The sequence below is a fragment of the Diadema antillarum genome, unplaced genomic scaffold (assembly GCF_040938485.1).
Source record: "Diadema antillarum isolate AM-2024a unplaced genomic scaffold, OU_Dant_1.0 seq00000069_RagTag, whole genome shotgun sequence".
NCBI classification, from domain to species: Eukaryota; Metazoa; Echinodermata; class Echinoidea; order Diadematoida; family Diadematidae; genus Diadema; species Diadema antillarum.
The window spans coordinates 828,421-839,878 of NW_027271168.1; the positions used below are offsets into that span (position 1 = coordinate 828,421).

The 11,458-nt window shown below is 36.1% G+C and overlaps 1 protein-coding gene across 1 annotated transcript in view; it reads left to right on the top strand.

Annotated features, from left to right (window-relative positions):
* LOC139725924 (uncharacterized) overlaps positions 1-7,954 on the top strand; it is a 32,776-nt gene extending 24,822 nt beyond the window's left edge. Inside the window, exon 2 of the mRNA XM_071637005.1 lies at positions 7,701-7,954. Within this exon, the coding sequence (XP_071493106.1) occupies positions 7,701-7,954 (254 nt within the window). The remainder of the gene's footprint in view (positions 1-7,700) is intronic.
* The last annotated feature ends 3,504 nt before the right edge of the window (positions 7,955-11,458 follow it).

Genomic DNA, 11,458 nt, shown 5'->3' on the forward strand with positions numbered 1-11,458 from the left:
ACATTCTTATTATAACTACTGTTCACATGTTGTATGAAATACTGATGCAAAATTTTACATTGGTCGTTTCTATCCGTGGCTAACATTTTAGAACTATTTTGAAGCACTAAAGCTAGGTTTTTGCTTCATCTGTAAATTGTAAATAATGCCTTTAATAGTATCGTTCAATAATTCTGGTGTAATTGAGTACAACAAACTTACCATTTTATGAAAATTAAAAATTAAAAAAACAAGAATCACACAGCACGCATTCAGAACATTATAAAGACAATGTTTTCTGTAGCGGTCATATCTTCTTTTCTTGGATGAAATCATTTTTTTTTTTTTTTTTTGGGGGGGGGGGCTCTTGGCGGTTAGGAAAAATCAGGGTTTTTAGGGGGGCAGTTGAGAGATTGTCGGGCGACATGAAAAGGGAGACGGCATATTTTGAAATTAGGGCTAAGCACCCCAAACATGCTGGAATGGCCCATACGCCCTTGGTACGCCACATTAATCATCCATCGAGGCCCTTTCATTATACCAAATTTAAAACGAGGGCGGAAAAGTATTGTGGGGTGGGGGTGATCAGGTACTGTATACCTTTGCATTTTGAAGTCCACTGTGAAATACTTGCTTCATGGCAGTATTTATACTTCCTCTCTCCCTTTCTGTCTCCCTCTCTCCTTCTCTCTTTCTATCTCTCCCTTTCTTTCCTGCTCTCCCCTCTCTCTTTAATAAGTCCTGTTCTTCAAAGACACGAGTTTGGTTTGTTGTTCGCAGAGACGGATCACCGCTTGCCTCCCGAATGATTATCCTAAAGTCATTACGTTCTGAAAAGGCACTTCTTTTTCATAATTTTACCGCCAACGGAAATCAGCGAGCGCATCCGACTGCCCAAACATAATAGATAGTATGCTGAACTACACATTTTATCCACCCTTTATGCATATGTTGTAGTCTCTATTAGTGGATATGACAACAGATTGATATAAACTCAGGCAGACCAAAACCTTAAAAGTTCCAGGTCATTGATAAACAATCGTGTATTCCGCATGCCTGTAGTCTGTAGTCGCTTCCACAAATAGGACCTCTATAGCAGAAATCGTCAGTCTTTGTTCTTATTATTTCGATGAGTAATTTGGAGCTTTACGTTTTTTTTGAGACTTGTCAGCTTGGAACAATTTGTGATAGTTTTCGTAGCGAAGAAAAAGGCCGGTATCAAAAACGAAAAGAAGTGGGTCTGATTCTGCACACTAAACGTTGGTCCTTCATATCGTTCATTCGGCCAAGAACAAGCATACAAAGTAATGTGACGTAGTTATTATATTGACATCATGTCTCAAAACATAAAAAAAACCTTTAAAACAATAATCGAAACAGAGAGGCACGTATACTAACGGTCTCAAGGTCTGAATTCAGTTCAGTTCAGTTCAGTTCAGTTCAGTTTTTATTTCTGCATTTCAAAATCAATACAAATCAACAAATCGACAAAATACTTACATAGTCATTTACACAGCTAATATTCGTAACGTTTGGATCTTACATACATTTACTCTTTTTTTTTTCAAGAACGAATATCATATATGAAAGGAAGCAATAGGAAATGATAAAAATGAAATGCAGGGGACCATCATCATAAGCTAAGCTTGACGAGGAAGATGGCCCCAGGTAAAGAGATACATAAAGAAAATTCAGAACTGTGGTCCGCGGACATAAGACTCCGTATAGAGCAATCAACAATTGAATATCTGTTATGTTTGAAAGCTATCTCAAATTGTACATGTTTATGAGTAAGTTATTTGGAATAAATTAATTCGATAATTTACGTGGGGAAAGCAAAACAAACGACTGCGTATACCTGCCCAAATTGTGCACATTTTACTTGTCCGCGAAGAAATTGAAGAAAGAAAAAAAAAAACCCAAAATCAATTCAAATACAATGATAATATTTTACACTTCATTCATTTCTAGTCACGTGTGATTTCGGTTTGACAGTTATCTCTGACTCTCTTAAAGGGATGGTACAGTGTCAGTTCAGATGGTGGTTCAGCTTTTAACATTTTGCGAGATAATTAGAAACCATCCATGAAATATGAATATTTTATTAGGATCGTTTTGTTTTGGATATCTCAGTCATTTCAAAACCAATTATCATCAAATAATCTTTGAATTCCTCTTAGAATTGTGTGTTCTTTCATATTTCATAAGAGATTTCTCATTATCTCACAAAAAAGTCAGAAACCTGAAGCCCCATCTCAACCTATACTATACCATCCCTTTAAAGGCACTTATTTTTATCATTTGCAGATTAAAAAAAAAACAGTTTAAGTGCTTCAAAATACTTCTAAAAAGTGAGTTAGGAATACAAACAACCAACGTACTGGAAAAGTTAATCAGTTTAATCATGTTAAGTATTGTTGAATATACAAAATAATATGAACAACAGTTATAATAGAATTGTTTCTAGGATAAACCGTCTACAGTTATGGTTTATTGAGAAAAATAGTGATATTTTCTTATATTTTAGGATTTATTGCGAAATTTGTATATGGTAGGATATTTTGTGATATAACTGACCTACACATATGCATCAAATGTGATATCTTGAACATTATTGTAAATCACTGCTCCCAAAGGTAAACAAGACCTTTAAAGACACTATTTATCATTTGCAGATTAAAGGACAAGTCCACTTTCATATACATGTGGATTGAGTAAATGCAGCAATATTAGTAGAACACATTAGTGAAAGTTTGGGGAAAATCGGACAATCAGTTCAAAAGTTATGAATTTTTAAGTATCTGCGTAGTCACTGCTGGATGCGAAGACTACTATAGTGTATGATGTCATATGCGTACAACCATATAGAGAAAATAAAAAGAGAATTTCACAAAACTTTACTTTTTGAATTAAGTGAACATTTCTTCGACTTGTTACTGACATATGTTAAGGGTAATATTATTCCCCCTGCCTTCTGAAAGAGAGAAGTCAAGTGTTCTTTTGTTATGCGAGAAAAGTGAGAATAATTTTCTTTATTCTTTCTTTATATCGTTGTACTCATTTGACATCACAAGCTAAAGTAGTCTTCTCGTCCAGCCTTGAGTGAGCAGAAACGTCAAAAATTCATAACTTTTGAACGGATTGTCCGATTTTCCTCAAACTCTCAATGATGTGCTCTACTAATATTGCTGCATTCACTCGACCCACATGTCTATGAAGGTGAACTTGTCCTTAAAAAAAAAAAAACGGCTTTAATGCTTCAAAATAGTTCTAAAATGTGAGTTAGGGATAGACACAAGCAACGTTAAAATGTTAATTAGTATAATGATTGCTAAGTATTATTTCATACACAGCATGTGAAAAATAGTTTTATTAAAATCGTTTCTAGACTAAACCGTCTACAGTTATGGTTTGTTGAGAAAATTATTGATATCTCCTTGTATTTGTGGCTTTATTGAAAAAAGTGTTATACGCTAGGATGTTTTGTGATACAACTCAACCACTAGTATATTATGCATCGAATGTGATAATTCGAACATTTTTTTTTTACTCACTGCTCCGAATCGTCAACAGTGGTTGACCTTGTAAACAGGAAAAACAAATATAATTTCCAAAACAAATTCGGTAGAACATACAAGTCAAATTCGCTTAACTCTGTGTTTGTTTGGTTGTTTTTCGGGATATTACTGGCATTACAAATCCTCAGAAGTATTCCCCCGTAGTTTTGATCCAGTTATAATTTATGATTATAAGATCATGGTAGATCTAGAGTTGAATTGAATGAGCTGTTGTGCTTTACACACAATGTGGTAGGGTAGTTTAGTTTTTGTCATATTTCGGATGTTGATGCTTGAAATTTTAACATGAATACATGGAACAGATACTTGATACTTGATGAGATATAATCCCTATTGCAGTTCCAAGAGGCTATATTGGGATAAACTATAATGTCAGTGCCGTGGGGAGGTGTCCTGGAAATGATCTCTTATTTACAGTGAAATGTATAAACTATACGTAGATATCCAAACATTTGATTCAATTATAGCATAATCAATTCCTCAACATGGTGACTGTTCATTTCAGCAGTATTTCTAAATATTAAATGGCAGTGGTTGGGTTGCTTTGTGAGACATGTTGTGTATTGATTTTGATACATTCAAGATGTTCCAGAAATTGTTTGTAGAGTCAGAGCAATTTACTCAGTGACATGAATTCCATACGAATGTACAAGAAGACATACAACAGCAACAAACCATGCCAAAATTAAATCCACTCCATGTTTACACTGACTTGTATGCCGTATGCAGAAGATGCAAAACTTAAAGGAATTATATAGTCTTGATTGAGATAGGAAATCATATTTAAACTTTTTGCCAGATATTCAGAAACCGCTTTTGAAATATGAAAGAGTACACAATTCTAAGAGGAATTCAACGTTTATTTTGATTTAAAAATTGTCTTGAAATGCCTGACATCCAAAAACAAAGAGATTCTAATAAATTATGGGACATACCTTTTATCCGTTGACGTTGAAATCTCCTCAAGAGACCTGTGCACTTTTTAATATCCAAAATAATGGGATTTTTGTGAATGTGTAAAATCGTAGACGTGTGTCACTAATATAATCATGATTTTGACTACAAGGGTGACTATTTTATGAGAACGTGTGGAATTTTGATTAAAATTAATCGAAACTTTCATTCCTCTCTCCCTCCCTCTTAATTGATGAACTATGATTATTTGAATGTTAACACCAAGTTTCATTACTTTATGTAATTTTGGAATTATGAATATTTGAAAGTAGTCGTTCAAATTTCGCATAAGTCTTTATAAACAGGAATCTCATGTAACTCTACCCTTTTCTTATCAGTGAATGTCTTGTAATAACATCAACTAATACTGAATTAGCCATCGTGAAATACATCTGTTTTGTTTTGTTTTTTCTTCAAATGTGCTGAATTATTATACATTTATACGAGGTGGACAAATTATGACAATGCATCTCTGGTACTTTCTCGACGGCATTGCTTATGGTGTTGTAAGGGAGAGTGCTACGACTATAGGAGGCGCTGTTTAACATCTGCTCACACCTCTGCTGCGGCGTCGACGTGCATTTTTCTCTCACCGCGAGGATTTCGGTAGTTGCTTTTGACACCCGCTCATACGTTTTCTTTTCATAGGTAACAACACGTACAAAGTGTTCTTTCCGTTACTGTAAATTCAATTCAGTACATGTAAATGAGTTCGATTTTACATGTATTCGAATCCAGGCACTGCCCAAAACAAAGCAACTTTACAGGGAAACAAAGAGCTGCACTAATTGTTTAACAACTTGGCAAGAGGCATGTCAGTTGTCAGTTCTATTCACTCGTCACCCTCCTATATACAGAGAAACGAATGGTATATAAACAAGTATAGTTATACTGCAGCAAATTCTAATTCAAAAACGTATGCTCACGTGGTATAAAAGTATTATCAAACTAAAGCTACTGGGAATTGATATGGTCACTTAAAAATAGATAAATCTCTTAGTCTATATCTTAATTTGACCGCTTTAGTATAACAAAAAAATGTGTACATCAAAGCGTATATAAGCATGTTATTGTTGTCTATAATTATACAAATCAGAGTCCCATCATCACCTGCAGTAATGATGGAATATGTTATTTCTCCTGCTCATTAAAGTATATCAAATTGTAAAGTTAATCATTTCGAATTTAGAAATAAAATGCACGCAATAAATTTGGTGCATGTGTCCCTGAGTCGTGCTATTTTTTTTCGCATTATAACAAACAAATAGAATGTTTACAATTCGATATTAATATTTCACCAGAACATGATATTATATATAGATATATACTATATTAATATTACATGTATGAGGTCGTTCAACAAAACTTCCACGAATGGTCGTTATTTGCTTTAGATATGTAAGCGCTGTCACAAGCTGTTTTTGGGGTGAGCGATATTCTTTTTTAGTGACTTGTGAAAGAGAACTAGTAGAGAATAAATTCAAATTAGTGTGAACATATAAAACGTCGCTTTCTCAAAATGCACCTTTAAAGAGGTCCTGAGAATCAAAGACGCAAAGGGAAAATCATATGCTAACGACTTATCTCGTCTGCTACTGTGTTGTTGGTTATGCTTCTCTCTTCCCATTTAACAAATATCATTGGTATTCACCGAGGGAAGAGTTTCAGGTAATCTTTAGCTTGATTTCGTATATTAAAATTCAATCTCGTATTCGTTCCAAGTTCACGCAACCGTGAACCGTAAATGTTTGTCTTTGTAAGCTCTGACTGTTCGATGCTTCAGGGCCACACGGGCGAACGTGATACCCCTGTGGGTGATATTAGTGGAGACAGTGCGTGGGGAACAGCGAAAGAGTGTACTTCTTTGCTCTCTGACCGGTGAGGGGGCATGACCTGACAGTTCGAAGGACCAAATCCGTATGGTGGCGGTAGATCGTAATTTACCGTGAAAAGCCGCTGATGTGAATTCAGTTGGGTGTCATCCATTGTCGTCTGAACTGCAGTTACCTCTTTCTCATTCCTGTGCACGCACACACACAAACACGCACACACACACACACACATGCAAAAAACAAAAACAAAACAAAAAACAAAACAAAACAAAACTCACGCACACAAACACACACGTAGACACAAACATAAAACGTACACCCCTCATACACATGTATATTATTTTTTTTTCCAATCATGCTATGATCCAAGCACTGTCGTGCAGCGAATTTATTAAAACGTTTTAATTGACACTTTGGACTATACCGCAGTTAGGAGCCTGTTTTTACTACGGGTCAGAGCCCACTGCATACCTAGCTCATGGCACTGATGTACACGTACTAAGCTTCAAATCTGTCAATTTTGCCCTTTCACACCAGTGATATGCAATACTCACATCTTCTTTGAGAGAAAATCCTTGTATTTGTATGTGGTGTATTAACGTATTAAAATGTGTTTGTTTTCTATCTCAAGTCATGGTTTTTTTCATGTCATTTTAAAGACGTGCTGCCATCAAATCATAAAAAACCGACAAAATGAAACAACTGTTAAATTGTATAGGCCTGTATCATTTGTTATTATTTGTTGCGAAATGTTGATATCAATGATGATCAGTTTGTATTGGTCTGAAATATCCTCCATCATTATCATACTAGAAACGTAGTAATCCCAAACAGGCAAAAGTAATGATAAAGGAAGATTTATAACCAATTAACGTGATACGGGAATAGATTTGCTTCTTTTTCCTCTCATTACACCGGGTACCAGTAAAATGTGTTTCGCCCGGAAATGGTGAAAACATTCCTCGCAATACATCGAAACTTCCAAATGTTGGAACACGCATCCAGTGGAAATGGAGTACACACCTTTATGAACACACAATCGTGTTAATGACAATTAGACACGGTATTAAAAAGTAACAGTCCTTCGTTTTGTCTTGTTTTATGTTTCAATTTGAAATAAGCAAACGAAATAACGAAAGATAAAATTCCTGATATCCTCTCCCAGGATGAAATATGCTCCATTATTAGTATTTAAGGTTTTATTCATGAAGTCGCGATGTCTATGTACAACAATAAGTCTCAAATGTTTGGTTATATGTAGACGGTTATTGTATTTTAGCTGTTATACATAACATCTCGAATGGTGTCTTAAATACTCAACAATCTCTCTTTCGTTATCTCGACTATCTCTTCCCAGATGAGGAGAAGCCGAAGAACGGTGACACACCGACCTGGCTGTCCGCAACCTCGGGGAGGAAGAAGCGCTGTCCGTACACGAAATTCCAGACGCTGGAGCTGGAGAAGGAGTTCCTCTTCAACATGTACCTGACCCGGGACCGCCGGCTGGAGATCGCTCGCTTGCTGAGTCTCACTGAGCGGCAGGTGAAGATCTGGTTCCAAAATAGGCGGATGAAGATGAAGAAACAAAATCGAGCCCAAAATTACCCATAACCGTAATCATTCACTATGTTTAGCTGGTAACTCCAACTGCCATAAGGCATAGGTTAATCGTTTTCCCTACCGTCGTGTTACATGTCTTGTTTTCAAAGGCATGTTTGAAAGTACTCTTCACTTTTCCTGTTTTGTCGTCGAAAAAAAGATAGATGTACCACACTCGCGAAGTGGTCTTGAGATTGGACGTCCTTAGAGAGAAGTCGTGAAGAGACTAGAGCTATCCAGGACGCTTGAACACATGAAGATGTTACGGAAGGATTGAAAAAAAAAGGCTAGACGAATATCAAAGCGAATGGAAGTCATCTTGTCACAGATGGAAGCGATAATAGAGCGAATCAGCCGAACTACGAATGATGATTGATTGACTCGTAATCACGCAGTTTGAAGCGTGAAACTTTTGCAGTGCATTTCGACCATGCTGGGCATCTTGTTCCATTCCTTCAGATGCCTCATAAGTGACATTATTTTTCGTTTTTCCTTCTGTCGCTTTTCTTGCCAATTTTGGATTCAGGCTGACTGACCCTCATACCGCAAAATATCCGCCTTCCTTCTTCTCTTCTCCTTGTACTCTCTTTTTTTTTTAAAGACTGTAACATGTACTTGTTGAAACGTTACCAAAGTCAAATGAGATGTTATAACGTTATTTAAATTCCTGAACGCATGTTAGGCGATCACTCTGTTTGTCGGCGATGTTAGTGTACATAGTAAACGTTGCTTGTTGCTACTACTAGCATGGTTAGATGCAACGATGTGTAAGATATGGATGTATGATACTTATTATATCTGTTTGGCAGTGTATTCAAACGCGTTCGCCTTGGCCGAATGAGATTCTCTGGTCATTTTATATTTGTTTTCTTTTTTTCTCTCAATTTACACGTAAATATGCAAATCATGTTGAGTGTGTTTTGTTGAAATGTGTACGGTGAAAATTAAAGTACTAGTCTGTTAGTGATGCGTCAAGGTGAACATTCCCCCACATTCATGATACGGCTTGGTCAAAGGCTAAATATTTATCTCACGGCTATGACGTCTTCCTTACAAAATTCAAATACGATCAGTAATGATTAACTGCCTTTCGTTGTTAATTTTGAAAGTTCATGCACTACCAGGAATCTTTACTATTTCAGAATTCCTGTTTTTTGTTTGTTTGTTTTGTTTTGTTTTGTTTTGTTTTTTGTAGGGGGAGGTGTGACAGCGGTAGGGTAGGTATAGGGAATGCTGTCATGTTGAGTATAACTGTGTACCCAAATTAACAACTAGAGACAAACTCCCAGACAAATGAATTGGGAAATATTTCCCCCTACTGATGTGCATGTATGGCACGCGCTCCATGAGCCCCCCAATCCCACCCCAACCCCCAACACCAACCTCCACCCCCCCCCCCCCCCCAGTTATGTATTGCCGAACTTACCAGTATTTCATTAACAAACTTACCTTTAGCGGAAGCACCTAAACGAGGAATGATATAAATGCCTAGCCGAGTGGTGTGATCTGACCTCCGGCACTACCAAAAAACAAGCAAACAAACAAATAAACAAACAAACAGACAAATAAATAAATAAATAAACAAAAAAGGCAGGAAGGAAGATGCAATCTTAACTCGGCTGAGTCGACGATAAAAATCGTGTCGACCATATGAACTTTATCTTTCTTCTTTCATTTAGATATAGTTACAAAAACAAACAAACAAACAAAAGAAAGTACAAAATCACTGGTGCTGGACGAGATATAGTCCTCTACACATCTTACAAAGTAGCTTAACTAATCTACAGTATTTCCTTCAGATGTCTTATTAACAACAGAAGTCATCTCATGTTCATAAACCACAACAACAACAACAAACCAAATAATTTTTTTAAAATTCTTTTGAGTATCTTATCAGAGGTTGTTTCATACGAATTGCAATATTTACGCGGGGGACCCACCAAGGTTTAAATTGCGGAGATTGATGTTTGGTTGATCGGGTAATCAAGAGTGGTAACAAGCTTGAAACCAGTTCGACAAGACAATGTATAACGCACCTTTTTTTTAATGTTCTTGTTTGCTCCCTTTTGTTTTAAGAATACACGAATGTACTGCTATGTTATCCTTTATATGGCCTTTCCCTTTGTTTGTGTCGTATTGTTTCATCTGGTATACCTCGCTGACATTCTTGTCATTATTTGAGCAAACAAGGGTTCCGTTTAAGGTCTATCAATGGGGAGAGATGGGCTGTAACTGCTAAGAAATATGATCGTGGCAACATGAGGTAAACATCGAGCCTGACTTTAAAGGGGCATCAGTTGTGAGAATTTGTTCAGCTACCCCTCCCATAGAAAATGTTAACACCCTCAAAGTCAAATATTTTTACTTTTATGTCAATCTACAATGTTGATACAGGCCTAAGAATAACTTTCTGTGATTGATCAACTAATGATTCGCTAGTGTCCTGTCTATGTAAAAAAAAAGAAGAAGAAACAACAACATGGAGCTACTAATCATTCTGAATAATAATCAAACAAAACATCAGTATTCGGAAATTACTGACATGAGTTCGCAAAAGCCTAATATATCATGGATGTTGAACGTTGTGTTCTGTACGTGCGTATGTGTGTATGTATGTATGTCTGTGTGCGTGCGTGCGTGCAATTGATATGCGCGTACGTGTGTATAGTTACCATAACTATGCATAACTTATATATACATGTATTCTGAACTAAATGTGTCTCGATGTGATACACAATGTATGTATTACCTCCCCAAACCGATTCTAAACGGCACGTCCAATGACATAGGCCTAGCCTACCGACAAACCGTTTTGCCATAACAATTGATAATGCATTTTTAATGCATATTTAATGCATAATTGTTTCAGTACGTTATAGGTACAGCTGTATACGTCACAACACCGTCATATCAACTTGTAAAAATAAGCGTGAACAATAATTATATGATATACATGTTGTACAGATACGTTGAATAAAATGTCGTTGTTCCAATGATACGTTACTTTTAGTTTCCGAAGTTATGTGTCTGTCCAGACTGTTTAAAATTATTAAGATAAAACATTTGCGAACAAGGTGTCTAGAATTGATTGTATACAGTGCCTTTGAAATTTAAGGCTGCTGTTATGATAATGAAATCACGTGATGTTTAATCAAATGACGGCAGGCAACACAACATAGGCCTACATGTCATAATACACACAATTATAATTTAAAGATAAAGTAAATGGGTTTAGATTATATCATTGCACTTCTTCAATTCTCAACTGTGCTTGCTCTTATTCTACAAATAAACAAACAAACAGATTATAGAAATGTCTTCCGAGCTTTGCAAAGCTCGAAATTTCACTTCTGCATTAAACACATAATGAAAATAATAAACTGGGGTGCGTTGCATTATCATTATTATCACTATAATTTTTGTTTTCGTCATCAACAGATGTATCATTGGTCCTATAGCTGTTACCTATCAGTTCAATAATGTATCCATTCTTCATAGTAACTAAACATTTGCTCA